The sequence below is a fragment of the Nelusetta ayraudi genome, unplaced genomic scaffold (assembly GCF_046127955.1).
Source record: "Nelusetta ayraudi isolate G7.1 ecotype Tasmania unplaced genomic scaffold, CSIRO-AGI_Nayr_v1 ptg000033l, whole genome shotgun sequence".
Lineage (NCBI taxonomy): Eukaryota > Metazoa > Chordata > Actinopteri > Tetraodontiformes > Monacanthidae > Nelusetta > Nelusetta ayraudi.
Window position 1 is genome coordinate 2,237,422 of NW_027466083.1, and position 18,529 is coordinate 2,255,950.

Here is an 18,529-nt window from a genome sequence, read left to right on the forward strand (position 1 = left end):
ATTGGTTCCATTATTTTTTGTTTCCGCTTGATCATGCGTCCTTTAATCTGGATAGATAGATAGATAGATAGATAGATAGACTTTGACTTTTAAATACACTTTATTTTACACATCCTGGCAAACAATGTTTACATATTGATTGAAAAATAGATTATTTTTAGATGAAAATAATTTACAGTGTCATAAAAGCACATTTGGGTCCTAAAAAAAACCTACACTTTAAGTACTAAAAAGCCATTATTATTAACAGACCACAGAACATTATTTATAGCCCACACCTCCACAAAACCAGCAAGGTTATCCATTAGCCTGTAGTAGGCATGCTCTACCTTTAGTCTGGCTGATACTAGGCCCCTGAAACAGAGGACTGGGTCCGTCCAGCTAGTTGCCAGCATCTGATTCTTGCGGCTCTTCTAAATGGCCATTTTAACATTTGCAAAGATAAAATTAATTAAAACAATGATTGGTCTCTTCCTGTGAGTATACTTGGGGCTGAAGATAAAACGGGGGATTGTAAAAGTCGCCCCCAAACCCTTAACCAAATATTTAACAAAACTAAACAATTCCCTTAGCCTTGGGCAGGTGAGCACCAGATGCTCCAAGGTTTCAGGTACTAAACAGAAAGGACACCCTTCCCCAGTGCAAGGATCAAAGTATAGATAGATACATTCACAACTAATTCATATTAAAGGTAACAGAGTTATTTTATTATTTTCAATTTGTGCGTAGATCTACTGATCAAACATCCCACAATTTCACCCATCACTAACAGAATATTACTCCCCAATTGATAAATTGATAACCAACTAAAATTCCTTGATATGTAAGATCAAAAATCAAACATGACAAAATTGTTTGGAAATAATTTATTTAGTTATACAAATACAAAACACCTTCCTCACTCAGTTATCATAAAATAAGTCAATCTTGGTGGTGCTGAACAAATAATCTCAATGTAAATGTCAACATGGATCACTCCTTTACAAACGGTATATTACAATTTCATGTCAGATGTATCAATCAACAGCATGTGATGAGTAATTGCGCCGACTGAGAAGTAGGAAAGATCTGACTCAGGGGTTCTTATTTTTCAAGATATAGCTCCCATACAAGGGGGGGGGGGGAGTCCAGTTTTATGCAGCATTACAGATCAATGTTGTAACTTACATGAGACGTACTATGAAAATGCACAAACAGTATTGTAGTACCAGAAATATCAGGGGGTCCTGTCCGTTCACTGGTCCTCCTTGAATTCTCTAGAAATCATCCATGTGTGAAGCCAGAAAGGAAATTAATGATACACTTGACAAAATGAAATTCAAGTCATATTTATTAAAACAAGTTACGGTCAATCTGAAAAAAACAAACAAAAAAAAGGGGCGAAGACTGACGACAAGAAGAGGGGTTAAAAGCTTTGTATGAAGACGCTTTAGCATGACATTTTGTCTTTTGCTTTGGCCTTAAAAGGGAGAAGATTCATTACATGACTGGCATTTGGCTGAACGGCACCCTTGACAGCAAGGGCTGAATTAAAAAAAATAATAATAATATTATGTTTTGATTTGACCTAAAATCATGAAGGAGTTCTGTCGTATCAACTTAACTGAAAACCAATAGAACGCTTTTCAAAGTCACTTGTTCCACTTGTGCTCAAGCCAGGATCTTCGGTCAAAAGACAAACGCGTCCGCAGCCGCTTCACTCATGCACTGCTGCCAAGTCTGTACTGCCGCTTTAAATGTGTGGCGCAAGAAAATAAGCAGCGGCTTCACTTTCTTTCAGTTCAAGGTTGAGCGGGTGGCGCGGGCTCTCCCTGCACCGGGCCAACCGACACCAAACAACAACCTCAGGGCTGTTCTCCTGCACGCTGAAGACCAAGAATGCCCTCAGACAAGCTCGAGTACCTGCAGGGAGAGAAAACACAGAGCCGTCATCGCATCTCCAGCCATCGCCGTCTAACAGTGACGTAACAGGTACAGTAACTGGTCTGACAGTTCGCAATACTACTGCTGGGGCCATTAAATAATAATAATGCAGACATAGCTGGAGACTGAGCTCAGTCCCTTTCTGTGCACCGAGTCTGGCAGGTTCACGCAGACAGCAAAAATATCACGCTATCCCAGAATCTATTCAGGCCATGAATTTTTGTTTGCAGGGGTGATGTTACATATATATTATTAGGTTAGCTTTTATATTACATTATTTACATTTCAAAAATCGTGTAACTAATCATATTATTTTCTTTTTAACTTGTCTTTTTGTAAACCTTATATTATTTATTTTCTCACACTTTCTTAAATCCTTGCATGCACAATCACGTTGGGTTCTGCCACACCAACATTTCACTGCCATGTAACGAGACAGGTGGCAAAATAAAATCTCTTTGAATCTTTGACAACTGACTTTTTCCAAACAACAGAAGCACGACAACACAGCACTTTACTCTCAAATATTGTCTCTGTGTTTTGACCAAATAGCATCAAAAGCTCACAATATGGTAAGTGCACGGCGCAGGACCTATTGTAATAGTAAAAGCCAGGAGACAAATAATGACTAGGAACAAAGCAAAAATTGCATTTATAAACAATGTCTGCACTTGTATTAATGACAAAAGTGTGTAGCAGTGAGGCAGTGTCACTATGAAAAGGAAACACTTCAAATTTAAAACTGTGTAGAGCTTTGCAATGACATGCAAACCTTTTCACTTTTGCTTCACCGACTATATCTGTACAAGCTGAGCGGAGTGCAAAGGATGATGGGTATGAATAGGCCAGTGGTAAAAGAAGCTCCCACTTCTTTCTGCAGCTGAAACAATGCACTTTTGTTTGGGAGCAATGTCCATAAATGACATTTATGGACATAAATGACCACAAAAATCAATGATATTCTTACGTTGCTCGTTGCAGTTACTGTCCATATTAAAAATGTGCATGATTGAAAACACAAACCTTGATTGTTCCTTGACTGTTTGCTGCAATGAGCACATTGGACTCCTGGAGAAGAGAGGAGTCGTTAATAAGGAAACACACTGCTTCTCTCATCAAGAGCACGAGGACAAAGAACAGCGATGAGGTGAACTCACTCCATCAGGCAGAGCTCTCCAACACACTGCGCTCACAAACTCATTGGTGTCGTCCTCCTTCTTGTCCTTGTCCAGGACGCTCTTCACTGTGTCAAACTTGAATGTGAGCAGTGTCTTGGAGAGTCCCTTGTAGTACAGGTACAGGGAGTTGTTTTCACTGCCTGTGCAAGTGCAACAACAAACGCACAGAAAACGAGAGATGAGAGAAAAAAAGAGAGAAAAAATTATAAAACGACACGAAACAGAAAGCTGCATGAGTGAGCAAACGTCAAATCAATGCTGGCTCATCAGTTTAGTTATAACACAGCAGCACTGTGTGTTTACAAAAAAATTAATCTTCATTGCAATCTCTGAGTATTAGACATAATAGTAGTACACACAAGAAATATCAAAGGTAATTGCTTGCAATTTAAGAGTAAAATGTTGGGAGTAATGAAAGAAACAGAGGATGTTGGGGAGCAATTGTAACATTGTCTGTTCAAGTAACCCCATTCCAAGGACTGTGTAAAGGCTCCGCTGCACTGACTCCTTACCACAGGCAACATAGTCTCCATTGGAAGCCAGACCAACAAAGTTCTTTTCATTGATGTGACCCTTGAAGGAGCGCAGACAGTGTGGCTTGTTGACATTCCACAGCTTCAGCTGACTGTCTGTTGACCTGAAAACCAATAGTGGAAATGCATCATGAGTAAAAAGGACTGTGGACGTCTGTCCACAGGACTGGTCAAATCTGCTTTGAACTTTAGTGTCATCCATCCAGAGGGCCATCTTGCTAAATACGTATTTCCTTCTTATTTTGTCCATCTAAGAAACCATGGTGTACAAGTACACCGTCTTGTGTTCTAATCAGGAAGTATTGGTTTCCTTCCACCTTACATCTCCAATTTGATGACACGCTGAGGACGAGCCAGAGTACCGCCATCTTATTGCCTGATGGTCTCAAAGGTCAGGAACATACAGACAAGCACACACAAACAAATTGACACTCAGATCGTGAGTTAAAGGAAAGTGTCAGGCTCTTGCAGCTGAATGAAGTAGTTTTTAGTAGACGTTTTTATGGCATTAATTTGCTTTTTCCCCAACTGCTCGCATCAACAGACTCACAACAGTCAGTTCTGATTACTGGACCAGAAACAAACAATAAGCGCTGTTTACAGCACTGTGACACAACAAACAAATTATTTATCCTTAAATCATCCTCAAGATGTCAATTTACAGCTTAGCCGAGTTGCCAGCAGGGTGTACAGTTGTGTTCATAATAATAGCAGTATGTTTAAAAAGGTGTTTAAAAAGGTTTAAAAAGGTGAGTAAACTTCAAAATTCCTCAAATAAATTGTATTTAATGAACACAAATGCATTGAGGACACTGCACATTCTATTTCAAAGCAAGAAAATTGGAAAAAGTCATTGAATTTGATAATATTTTACAGAAAGTCAAGAATATAATGTTAAAAAAAAGTGTTGATATCTTTCTTTACAAACTCAAAGAAGTACTGTATAAACTAAGAAATGCTTGAAGATTCAACTTTCCTGAGATTCACGAACTAATATTTAGTTGCATAACTACGGTTTCTGATGACTGCTTCACATCTGTGGTACATGGATTCGACCAACTTCTGGCACCGGTCAACACGTATTGCAGCCCAGGACAATTGTACCACATTCCACAATTCTTCCGCATTTCTTGGTTTTGCCTCATGAACAGCATTTTTTTTTATGTCAGCCCACATAAATTTTCGATGGGATTAAGGTCCGGGGATTGTGCTGGCCACTCCATTACTTCAGTTCTCTTTGTCTGGAACCAGGATTTTGCTTGCTTGCTGATGTGTTGGGGTGGGGTCGTTGTCTAGTTGAAACACCCATTTCAGGGGCATTTCCTCTCCAGCATACTGCAACATGACTTCTTGCAGTATTCTGATGTACTCAAACTGATCCATGATCCCTTGTATGCAATGAATAGGACCAACGCCATAGTATGAGAAACATCCCCATACCATGATGCTTGCACCACCATGCTTCCCTGTCTGCACTGTGGCTTGAATTCAGTGTTTGCAGAACGTCTGACAAACTGTCTGTGGCCCTTGGATCCAAAAAGAACTGTCTTACTCTCATCAGTCCACAAATTACTACACCATTTCTTTTTGGGCCAGTCAATGCGTTCCTTGGCGATTTGGAACTGCTTCAGCACATGTCTTTTTTTTAACAATGGGACTTTGCCAGGGCTTCTTGCTGGTAGCTTGGCTTCAGATAGACGTCGTCTGATTGTCACAGTACTCACAGGCAATCTGAGATCTTCTTTGATCCTCCTGGAGCTGATCATCGGCTGAGCCTTTGCCATTTTGGTTATTATAACAGTCGTTTTTCTTTTTCTTCCTGGTCTTTCTGGTTTTGGCTGCCATTTTAAAGTGTTTGATATCATTTTAGCTTAACAGCCTATGATTTTCTGCACTTCTTTATAGGTTTTCCCCTCTTTTATTAATTTCTTAATCAGAAAACGCTCTTCTTCAGAACAGTGTCTTGAACAACCCATTTTCTCTGTTTTTCAAGGACAAATGCACAGCCAGCATATGCAAAGTCAGTTACCTTGATCCTTAAATAAGGGCCACATGTTTAACACCTGTTTTTTTCACAAAATCAATGACCTCACTAATTTAACTCGGCACTGCTATTTTTTTGAACATTATATTTCTTGACTTTCTGTAAAATATTATCAAATTCAACAACTTTTTCCAATTTTCTTGCTTTGAAATAGAATGTGCAGTGTCCTCAATGCATTTGTGTTCATTAAATACAATTTAATTCAATTTAAATCTTTTTAAACATACTGCTATTATTATGAACACAAGTGTAAATATTGTTGAGTCACAAAGACATAGTTTCCAGCTTAGAAGGTAGCGAGTCACCGTCAATGAAAAGTCCAAACAGTGCGGGAACAGAATGATCCGCCAGTAATAGTAAAACTTAAGGGAAGCCACACGTTGTACCCACATTCAAATGTTGGTTTCTGTTTTGTGTCACAGGAGCAGAGAGTGAAGTGCTGCACAATGCGTGATTAATTTCATCACCTCCTGCTTCACACGGCGCTGAAGTTACTTACGCGGAAACAATCTCCTCTCCGTTGACAAACTTGGCATAGGACACGGCCTTCCTGTGACCTTTGAACACCATGATGGGCTGCTTGGTGTTGCGCAGGTCGTAGTAATGGACACAGTGGTCTGAGCGGGAACACACACACAAAAAAAAAATAGTCAGGAACTTAGGAGGGAGGCGGAAGACAACACTGCCTTATCCAACATTTTCCTCATCGCCATGAAAGAAGTCTAACCAGTTGCAGGAGGGAGCAGGCGTGCTGCTGAGATTCAATCGGGGTTAGTGGTGAAAGTTCTGCGTTGATATTTATTAGAAAGCGCCTTTGAAGTGTTGTTTTGGGGAGCACACTGTGCCTACTGGCTCTCTGCGTGTCCTCGCTTTCAAGGTCGAGGAGAACACGAGAGTGTAGACAACTCAACAGTGGGTATTAAGGGTTTGAACTAATTCTACTAGTTTTTTTTTTTTTTTTTTTTAGGTTTTATCTGTTTAGCAGCAGCAAGCGGTTGGGTCTAGGATGTCAGGATGTTTGCTCATTTCTCCTTTGGGCGTGCCGACGAACGGCAGAATTCTTCACAGGCCGTAGATCACCATAAAAGTGGAATAAAAAGAACATCCAGCAGGTCGGGATCAGCTTCTCCATGGATACAATTACAACTCCCAGGATGAATAACCATGACGATGAAAAAAATCTTAAGCTTCATCCAAAAAAGATCTTAACCATCGTCTTCGTCTGTCCACCCCACATGGAGAAAACCGATCGCAATACCTTCCCTTTAGCCTCAAGGTGAGGTGAGGTTGAAGTTCTCAAAAATAAATTCAAATGTACTGAAATCTGACGGGTGGCAGCCAACATTAAAGAAATGAATTTAAACAACCTGAAGCAGTGGCCATTTGAGGTGAGCAAACCTTGAATGTACAAGATACTCTTTTCCCCTCCCCCACCTACCAACAGGGGATGTGAAACCCACCCAGCACCCGCAACCTCAAAGAAGCTGCTCGTACCTGCGCAGCCGAAGGCCAGGTGATACCTGGAGGTCGGGCTGAACTTCACACAGCAGACGTTGGCCTTGGCTTCGATGCTGGCCACCGAGTTGTCCAGGTTGGTTGACCATAATTTGACTGAAACGCAAAGACACACACACACACACACACACACACACACACACACACACACACACACACACACACACACACACACACACACACACACACACACACACGTTGACAGGAGGTGGGTATGGAGGCCTGCTAGAAGCAGGACTGCTCTGTTACCTTTAGCGTCGTCCGAACCCGAGGCTAACAGCTTGGGGTCCATGAGATTGAAGTCAACACTCCAACATCTTTTTTCATGCTCCTGCACAGAGAGAAGATGAAACTCTCAGAGGGATGTTGTCAATGATGCTCTTTTAAACCTCCTGTTCAAACATGTGACGTACTGGCATTGAGCCTGGAAAAATATCAACAACAACGCATTCATTACCTGATAGACTTTGGACCGCTGGCCTGTGAATCCGTCCCATAAAATGACTGTGCCCTCATAATCACTGCTGGCCAGAAGATTCTTGTGATAGCTGCTCCAGCTGATACAGCTGCAAAGAAAAGGTCCTATTATTAAGTCATGACTTTAAATGAGTTAAAAGAGTCAGAGATTAGACGAAGGGTTGCACAGACAGAATTTCTTCATCTTAAACTTGTGATTTTCTGTTTCTTTGTTGTCTTCTTGTGTTGTCGTCCGTGACCGACTAAAGCATCATTTACATAAACAACAGATTTCACTTCCAAGCTTACAGTGCCTCACAGTTCATTAACTGAACTGCACTTCCAAAGGGAAATATTGGATATTAAAATTCACATTAGCTTAATTTATACAGTCATTAATTCACAAAGGGATTTCTGTGCAAAAAGTAAACTAATTTTATTTTATCATAAAAAAACAGATTGAACGACTCATAGTAAAAAAGATTCCAATGTGGCTGACGAGTTTCAACTTTAACCAACTTCTTTTTAAAGCAGCAGCAATTACATTCTAAATATTTGATCAAAGGAAATACTGTGCTGAAAGCATAGATGTGACTAAACCATCTGAGATACTGATGCCAATAATACTTAAAAATATCAACAACAACGATAATAATTTTCATTATTGTTTCAAAGTTTGTCCATCTTACAAAATGTGTTTTTTTTTTCACTCCATCTGTGCTCAAACCTACCTGATTTTGGAATTGCAGGTCATTTCGTTGACAGGGTAGTGGATGTCCACTGCGTCCTGGATCACTGTGCCGTATTCAAACACCTTGATTTTCTTGGTCACACCAGCGATGGCAAAGTAGTCGCAGTCACGGTCAAACTCAATACTGAAACACAGTAAAAAAAAAAAAAAACAGTGTCAGTGGCTCTTCGCAGCAGTTCAATTGGTAATTAGGTATGCCGCTTCTTTTCCTCCACGCACCTCGAGACGATACTGGAGCCATTGTAGAGGTCACTGGCGTACGACAGGGTGGCTAGCGGCCTCACAGAGTTGTAACGGGTGAATTTTGACAGACACTCCATGAAGTCGTCCAGCTGGTTCAGGTTCCTGCCGTCCTCTGAACACAGACGCACATTGCTAGACGATTAATCACAACTTAAGACGGACGAGGGGGATCACAGTGATAACGATCTAGAGACTTTTTTTTTCTTTTCTTTTTTTAGCCAGAAAGCAAACACAAAACCTTTTTACTGCTTTTTACCTTTGTTTTTTTCGAGATAACTTGATGTTCCTTTAATAAAATGAGGGAATGCCACGCTGCGGGCGAAACTGCTACCAAATCAACCTTTGGATGTTTTCTTTTTCCATTCCTCACTCAAACACAGTCCAGTTTTTCTAATTATGGATACTTTAGAGCAACAGAGTTTTACGACGTTTCAAAAATATTCATCTTTCACAGCCAAAAGCAACAACAGAATAGTACAAATGTTCTTTGCAACATCAGTACCTGTGATGCGAGACATCTTGTTGGAGAAGTAGCACTGCTCCAAATCCTCAAAATGAGCCGTTAGCCTCTTCCTCCTCGATGCCAGTGTGCTGTTGTACCATGTCTGCCTTTTGCCCTACAGCAGAAAATGAGAAACGGTCAATTAGAGCAAGAGTAAAGAAAGTACTCTAAAAGAACAAGGACTTCTCATTATATTTAAAAGCTAAGTCAACCTATCCTTGTTATCTGCTCAACACAAACATTTCTATTCTGAAATATTGCACGTTCATCACTCCACGCTCCAACAGCCAGGACGTTCAACTGGCCTCAGGACTCAACACCAGTCAGTTTCCTTTTCTTTTTGACTAACACAGGAAGCGACTGTTGCAAGGTGCTATAAACTCGAGGTGCTATATGAAGATCAAGACGCTGTTAAAGACATCCGTGCAGATGCTGCAACTGGATGTCATTTTTCTATACAAGAAGTACAAATAACCATGAAGGTTTTCTGTAGTGACCTTGCTTCACTCTCGACTGTATTTGTAAGAGCAGGTGCACTGTAGATGCTTTACTTCCATTTGATACACATGCAGATTTACCCAAAGAACTTGAAACTTTTGCCTCTGTCATTTTGAAAGCAGTTTTTAATTTAAAGCTGCTGTGATGGGATCTCTTCAGATGGATGTAAAAAGATAAATCCAGCAGATTTAGAAATCATTCCATTGTCTCTCATGTACCAACTACTTCCTAATCAAGTCTTTATGCAGCCTGTTGCAGGTAAGGGCCAGTGTGGAAAATATTTAAGGGAAGCCCACCTGACAGTGGGTTTCACATTTAGGGTACTGTCATGAAGCTTAACGGCAGTGCAAGATGGCAGCTAATTAGGAGGAAGATGTTTTGAAATCATACAGGTAAGTTAAGTGTAAAAGCTACTTGCAAGGTGCACAGAGTAGCATGATACAACTGTGACTGGAGCAGAACAACACTGCTGGTCATTTGAAATCATCACGGAACAACTGAAGAATCTTGAGCTGATTAAATACACAGTTGTTTCTGTCCATCCCGACTTCAAACATTTTATTTATTATTATTATTTTTTTTTTTAAATAATATGTTCATGGATGAACAACACTGAACTTGAACATCTCTGTTTTAAACGATTTTCACACACTATTTGGTGGGATTCTGTCCCTCTGGTTGGGCTCAATGATGCCCACTGGACATGCAGCATCTCAGCCTGTGTTGGATCCTGCACCGTCCTCCTCAAGACACACAACGCAATATTGTTGTACAACTGAATATGACTCACCTGTGTTGTTGCAACGAATCCTGGAGACTGACTGTAGTCTGGTGGGTCCATAATACTGCTGCTGCAGCTGCCGCCACACACACACACACACACACACACACACACACACACACACACACACACACACACACACACACACACACACACACACACACACACACACACACACACACACACACACACACACACACACACAGAGAATGAGAAGCTGCTTTGACATGATGATGGTAATGATATGAGTAGATGTGAGAACACTGAAGGCAGCTGTACCTTGGTGCTGGTGAAGGAGCCTCAACATTGGGCACGGTGCACTCTGCCTCCATCATCGGGGAGTACAGGCCGCTCATTTCCTGGAAGATAAACATCAAGCCGTGATGATGACTGGCCCTCCTTTACAAGCTTGTTTCACAATCCGGCCCGATCATCTACCACTCAACACACCAGGAGGAAGAGCGCAAAAATAACACTGGCGCTGTTTGTTAGTTTACCTCCACGCGCTTGATGTCCTCCTCGAGGAAGTTGAGCTCTTTCTGCAGTTGTTCCAGTTGCTGCAGCCCACGTTGGAGAAAAAATGGTTTACGAGATAAAATAGTTATTGAGAAACAGTATCAGCAGGAGATAGACAGGAGGGAAGGCGGCACGAATACCTCTCTCTTGTTTCTTCGTGCTTCTTTTAGAAACTCCATGAGTATCTGTCTCTGGGCCGCCTGAGATTCCTGGTGGAGACAGACATCATTACTAGCCTGATGAAAACACTCGCAGGGTTTCATCTTCATGACACAAACTTGTATTCAGGCTCACAAACTTGATTTCTTTTTCAACTACACTATGACAGAGAAGGGGGAAAAAATGACATTTTGGGGATTTCTTAACATTGCACAAAAAAAAACGAATCCTCCAAGAGTCCAAACACATCATACGAACAAATCTGAATAGAATCAAAGTGAAATCATGCCTCGAAATAAGAGCTGGATTACCAAAAAAAAGATCTCCAGAGGGAAGCACTGCGCCCATTTGACAAAGCCTCATCATATTATCAGAAATCCAGACACATCTGCAGGCCTGGCTCTGACCTGTATGTCAGCCAGATTGCGCGATCGACTAGGGCAATGAGGATTATTTGAACAATACTGAAATCCTAAAGTGAAATTTAAAATATGATTTGAAATCTTTTAGGCTTTATTTTTGAAGCAGAATTATATGGTGAATATGGAAACTGAATTTCCACATCTGAGTGAAGGTGCTGAGAGTTTGAAGCAAATTAAACTGACAGGAAGGCAAGACAGAAACTGGTCAGATTTAGGTTTCACTTAAGTACTTTCCAAAACAAGTGCTTTTCTCCTCTACCTTCAGCGCCTGGAACAAAAGAATTGGATCAAGAGAAAAGTCATAAATCAGCAGCAGCAACGCAGCTGCAAAAGGTTAGAGTTCTTCAGAGCTCTTTGCCATGTGCAAAGAGCACCATGCAGGGGAAAACAAAAAAACAGGTTACATCTTCAGGATGAGAAGAAATTATATTTAGCCCTCGCTGGTTTATGGAACGTTCGGTCAGCACAAGAAGTCAAATCAAACGCACCTGCGTCAAACCAAATTGTAGACGCATGCTGGGTTTTGGTGAAATGTTAGACGCTATAAATGTTGCGTCCTACCAACCGTTTCTCTCTCTTATGGACATTTGCTGGATCGCATCTGACATTTGCACTCTATAAAGAATTTTGCTTCTCAGCAGTGATGAAATCGCAGTATAGTAAAAAGCCATCAACTTGTTATCACTCGCAAATAGCTGTTAGCAAGTTTTCCTATACTGGCTACCGAGCTGCAAAATATTACTGTGCAAAATACTTTTTAGGGAACCAAGAGCCGAACCCAAACTGCCAGTTGTGTCACAGTGGGTAAGAGGGCAAACAGTCAAAAAAGAAAACACTGAACTACAGGCGAAAGAAGAGAATTTCCACATAGATTCAACACTGCACTACAGAGTGGAAACAGAAACACCTTTGCTGCTCTGATGGCCACCACTTCACTCTTCCAGCCAAATAATATTTGAGAAGAAGCCACTCGCAATATCGGCTACTGTCAGTTTTTTTTTGGACTTGGCCTTTGTTTGTAACGGTACTGACAAAGCTGAATTTGTGTGACCCCTATTGACAATGTCATACTACTACAAGCAACCGCTACAAATGCACCATCCAGTAGTGCAGGCCGGCACCTCCAGAAATTGGTTGAACCTTGAACCTAAAAGCACCTTTCAGAAAAATATAAATATCAGTAGGTAGAAAGAAAAATAAAAAAAGGTCAAAACTTGACAGGTATGGTTCACCACTGCTTTATACACCAAATAAAAAGCATAATTCATTTTTAATAAATGAAATTGTATTACTTCAGAATATAAACTGGATCAAGACAAACACAAGAAGATTGATTCAAAACCCAGCAGGGAATAATTTGGCTCTACATAAACACACATGAGGAAAATTGTATCAAGAATGCGTCCTCCAACAGCAATAAAAGCCGCCAGCGGAGCCAGCTGGCCAGAGGACTCATTCTGAAACAGAATCAACACATTTAAAAAACAAAAAATGAGAGGAATGCGGAGGAGCGCCCATTTCAATGGCACGGAACTTAAATCGGACCAAAATCCTTTGCTGCAACGTAAAAATGAGAATGCAGCAGAACATTGATCTGGACCTGGCAGTCTGGACGCGGCTTTGACCAGAGCCGACGAAAGGTTTGTCACAGTCTAAGTCCCTCGCACCAATGATGTTGCAGGGAAGCCACTTGGCAGATGTAGAATGTGAAAGAAGAGACCTGCAACAGGCTCAGGAGACACTGACTGATGGAAGTGAGAAACTTCAGGTGGATTTTTTTTCAAAGGACAGACTTATTGACAGAGTGATTTCAGAAATCGGTTGGAACTTTAAGCCAGTTGTTAAACGTATACTCATTTGCATTATCGCCCATTGGAAATTGACGGTCAAAGTTCGCATCAACAGCGGCTGGCTGTTTTCAATTTGCAATTTCCAACTGCCGGTCTTGTGTTCAAAGAGGCGAAAGTTTGACACGTTTTTTTTTTTTTTTTTTTAACAACAGTGGTGAAAAAAGGTTTTTGGGCGCTTCATGCATTTGTGATGTACTATATTGTGCGGAGAAGCAGTCATGCGTGCCCAAGCAGAGTTTACTTTAGTGCAGTCATCAACATTTGCCCACATGCTGCACGTGCACTGCTCCGTCCAGCTCAGAACCCGATGTTTCAGCGGGAGGACGTCGCTTGAAACCAATCCAGAGTACAAGAACTACAAGAATTTAGTTTGCTTATTTTGTCTTTTCAACAATAAACAACCAGATCATTTCAATTTGTCTGCATGCTTCTAACCTTTTGAAAACCAAAAATATTATCTGGCAAATTTTAGTGACGTAAATTTGGATGGAGTAAAATTTTAAGGGTGTCCGAAAACTTTTTTTCAACTAATGTATTTATTAGTATTTATTACACACTGCACTGTCCAACTCACACAATTCCTTCCAAATATTAAGGAGGGGAAATTCATTCTGTTGACAGTCGCTGTCTTTCAGGGATATTTCCAGTGATAAACGGTGAGGAGGAGACTTTTCATGACTGCTGCCGTTTAACAGCCTGGTATAAAAAAGAAAAACTATCAAGCCTCATCAAAACTTGGCATTTTGAATATGTAAGAATTGTTACAGTTCACTATGCAGCTAATGTAGCAGTAAGGCACCTTGAGGCAAGTGCAAATTACAGCATGCAATGTGCGCACATCACAAAATGCAACATGAACTTATCGTTTCTTTTTCTTTTTGGCTTGAAGCAAGTGAGAGAGTTGTGCGGTAAATGCCCACACAAACAGGAAAATGAATCATAAGAAAGATACAAGGTTAAAAAAAAAAGGCTGTTTGTTGCTAAATTTCTCAACGCCAAATCTGATTCTGAAATCAACAAAATGTCTCAACACATGTGCGCGACCTTGCTTCTCTGTCTGTCTCCCCTCCTTACATGACAGCAGCAGTGAGGAGGATCGCCAGTAGCGACTACTACTGCTTTTTTCTGCAAGGCTGTCACTTGCATCTAAATTGCAAGGTCAAAAAACAATGATGAGGGCTTCATTTCACACTATCTGCATTTGGACCGGATTGTAGACCAACTTTTTACTTGCACAAATGCAAGCTGGTGCAATCCACGCAACACACACTGCCGTCTGCCACAAAATTTGATTATAGTAAAAAGAAAACTCTCCTTCTCTGCTTTTGGCGACACTCTTTCGGCCTGCCTGTCACATTCCAGTCAAACGTAAAAGCAAATAACAGTGGCTGGCTGTTTCATTCAGGGGGCGCCACACACAACCTTTGCATTTATCCGGGACACTCGGCAACTCTTCCCATTAAGTCACTGTCACATGTGGCCATTTGACATGTGACAATGCTAATGAAGAAGGTTCAATGTATTGCGGTGTGCTTGGAGAATGATGTTAACATTAGGCCAGAGGAACAGTAGGCCAAGCTTCAACTAAGGCCTCTTTCCATCTCTGACTTTTTTGGAGTCAATGCTGATTTTAAAACAAATAAATAAAAGAAAAAATAGCATGGCGCAATCTAAGTAATTCATACTGCATTAGTATGAACAGCTTAAAGGCTTAAAAGCTTAGACTTTTGGGCATAGGACTTAATTTCCAAGTTAGCCATTTCAACATGTTTCATTCACCAGACTGTATGTGTCGATAGAACACGGTTAGACCTAAAACTACCCTTCCATCGCATTGTATTTTGAGGGAAGAGTGTCGCAGCAGCAATACATTTAGACTTCCTGCTGTTGGTAGTGGGCTACAGCAGTGGCGGATTGACATGATCCCAAGTGCAGTGCTCTTCTTTGTTTAAGTTTTGGCACAGCAACTCTGCAAAACTTGAGGACTGGATGAAATTTGTTGGCTCTGCTAACAAATATCATGCCGACTAACTTGGACAGGAGGTCTATCTCCAAAATTCCAAGCCACCCCTTTAATAAAGGTAACAGGTTTTTTTTGTTTGTTTTTTTTAGAAGGGGGATAAAAAAAAAGAAGAAGAAGAAGAAAAAGCAGACAGACCTTACCAAGTGACTTGATTAGCTATGATTTGTGTATTGTTTCTTTTCTGCTGTTCTTGCCCATGTGATCTATCATGACTGTAATAATAGTAATAACAAAAAGCTGTATTTGGTCTGGCCATATTCAAATCAGGACAGAACACAGGTGTAAAATGAAGAGAACGGTGGTATAAAAGCACAAAAATAACGTCCTGCCTTCCTTACCGCCTCCAACTGCTTTTTCTTCTGGACCAGAAGCTCCAGCATTAGATTGACATTGGCCAGATCCAAGTTCTCCTGGTCTGGACTGAGTGCATCCTGGAACACCTTCCATCTAGATCCGTTCTGAAGTTAAGAGAGACTGATCACTTTAGAGGGATTCACAGGGAGAGCAGGACAGAAAGCGTGCAGGAAGCTTGTGATGTACTTACAGGGTGATCTAGTTTAAGTCTCTTCTCCTCTGACATTTGTTTCTGTTTCAGGATCAGTTCATTTACTGGAAGAAGCGGGTTCCCATTGGGAGCAGGTGGCAGCAGGGGGGGGGGCAAATATGCAAGGAAAGGTGTAATGTAAATACTTGGAGAAAAACATGGGAGAAGCAATTTGGAGCAATCAGTGACTGTATTCAAGTTGCATTCATGGGAATATTTAATCAAGTCAAATTTCACTTGTGGTCCAGAGGTTATTTTGATTCAAATATTATTACTATTATGTTATTTTTCTATTAATATTATGAAATGATGGATGGATAAAAGATTACAATAGTTTCATTTCAAAACAATTTGCCTGTTGAAAGAACTTTTCCAATTCATTCCGATAAAAAATGATATGCCATTTGAAATCACAAATGACATTTGTCTACAAATGCTTGTGTAGTTCCACGCATTTGTCAAGATTCTGAACTCCTTCCAATAGCCAGTCCAGACTTGTGACGTATGTGGAGACTGATAAGGTTTATTTGCATGGACAAAAACAACTGGAACAAAAGCCTGTTTATTCCATTAATCCTGGTTGGGCCTGCGGGTTAAACACAATTGATCGTATGGCAGAGACAATCAACATTGTTTTCTTTTTCAGAGTTTCATTGCTTTAAAAAATGATTATTGCAAAAATAACATAACCATAACGCTAACCTTTGAAAAATCAAAAATAACAGTAATTTTACTATTAAACATTGGAGGGTTGTATTTTCTTGATTTTGAAAATTGTTAATCAATTGTGGTTCAAAGCACAGATATTGCTTAGTAACGGCAACCTTTGACCATAATTGTTGTACACATGTAGACCTTATGCTTTCCCCAGAGAGCAGTCTCATGAGCGAACAAAACAGTGTTTTGTGAGAGTCTCTGGTTAAAGTCATTTTGAGTTTGAAGGTAAAAACAAGTGATAACATGGACTATCAGACGCATGTGTCTAATGTTTATGTCTAAGTGAACAAACATCAAGTCCTTTCGCTGATAAAAAAAGAAAAAAAAAAAGAACGAACGAACGAAAGAAAGATACACGGAGCAAAAACTCAGCGAAGAACAAAACACTACCGCTGCCAAGAATGACCTACCAAGGAAGTTAGGATAAAGCTGATCCACATTGTCAACGATATAGTTACATTTGGGACATCTGTTACTGTCCTCTAGACTCTGGCGGATGCACCTAAAACTAAAGGAGGAAGAAAAAAACAAAAGATTAGTGTGACCCACACTGGCTCTGTACTCAAGAGAACTCTTGTTTGTCCATGTAAAACCATAGCTAACTGCACTGTGTAAATAACCACACAGTCAGTTTGATAGGATTTTTGCAGTGTGAAACGGCAATAAGCCAACAAGCCTCCAGACTTACCAAAAACTGTGCCCACACTTGGTCATGTGTGCCTCTTCAATCATTTCGAAACAAATGGGGCTGGGGAATGCACAGAGAACATTGTGGGTTTTTAAGGAAGAATAGAAAAAAAAAATAATAAAAAAAATCACATGATTTCAGTTCATACTTCAGACACGGTTGCGGCGCGCAGAAGAAAACTCACCAGACAAAATCGTTGCTCTTATCCTCATACGAATTCAAGAGACCGTTGTACAGGGGTGTTTGATGGAGAGATTTCTTTCGGCTGCCTGAGGATGCAGAGGGTCTGCACAGAGAGGCGAAGCCGGCCCGGGACGACGGCACAGCGGCCAAACTTGGCACTGACAAGCCTCCCTCGGTGGCCGCTGTCAAGGTCCGTGAGGGCACAAGATTCCCAGAACTGTTACCGTTACTTGGGACAGCATTGCTTCCACCACCGCTGCCGTTTGAGTTGCCTGTGCCTCCAGTCCCACTGCTGCTGCTGCTGCTTGTGCTGGGCACTGAACTCGCCCCACCGGAATTCTGGTGCGGCCGGTTGTTCGACATCTTGCAACGCCGACAGTAAAACTCCCCCGAAATCCACTGCGTTGCGGCTCAAAACATCCGGACTGTGTTGCTATCTGGCTACGTTTGCAGGATTGTGAGCTAAGTGGTTAGCCTTGGTGCTAACATTCTAGGAGACAGCGACGACAGCCAGAAGAACCAATCCACGGGTTAAACTTGGTCAGTCGGTGTCCTTCGCGCTTCTGTCGCCGTTAGCGGATTGTACCGTCACTGAAACACGAAGGACAAAAAGACATAAAACCTGAACCTTTACGGGAAACAGCCGCAAGAGCGTTGTCCAGGAGATTAGCCGGCTAGTCACTGTTAGCTACACAGAGGAACCTCTTGAGTTTCCTCGATTGGCCAGGTAGCAGCGTGGTCCTGGCTTTCATATAGCGCCCCCTAATGAGAAGGAGTTGAACTACCCAAGTTGAAGAAACTCTTCATAACCAGACACTTCTGCTGTGATATGCATACATTTTTTCAAAGCAAATTATTTGATCAATTTCTTTACAAATTGAATTCCTTTACCTCATGTCCCAGACGTTCAGTTTTTTGTCGCAGCATCGTAAAATCTAGAGTAAAAGTTTTGAGGCATGTGGGGCCGAAGAATACTAAGAAACAATGTATTTCTGAACAATTT

At 41.1% G+C, this 18,529-nt stretch overlaps 1 protein-coding gene across 1 annotated transcript; it reads right to left on the minus strand.

Moving 5' to 3' along the window:
- Window positions 1–851: 851 nt before the first annotated feature.
- On the minus strand, window positions 852–18,248 carry cop1 (COP1 E3 ubiquitin ligase). The gene is made up of 20 exons (XM_076031578.1): window positions 17,528–18,248; window positions 17,344–17,403; window positions 17,066–17,163; window positions 15,939–16,003; window positions 15,733–15,852; window positions 11,081–11,149; window positions 10,922–10,981; window positions 10,704–10,783; window positions 10,434–10,500; window positions 9,146–9,260; window positions 8,620–8,755; window positions 8,381–8,524; window positions 7,651–7,759; window positions 7,443–7,524; window positions 7,173–7,289; window positions 6,178–6,295; window positions 3,614–3,738; window positions 3,081–3,241; window positions 2,947–2,991; window positions 852–1,902 (listed from the first exon to the last, which is right to left on the minus strand). Exons 1-20 carry the CDS (start codon window positions 17,887–17,889, stop codon window positions 1,885–1,887), a joined length of 2,151 nt encoding a protein of 716 aa, XP_075887693.1. The 5' UTR covers window positions 17,890–18,248; the 3' UTR covers window positions 852–1,884.
- Between the last annotated feature and the right edge of the window lie 281 nt (window positions 18,249–18,529).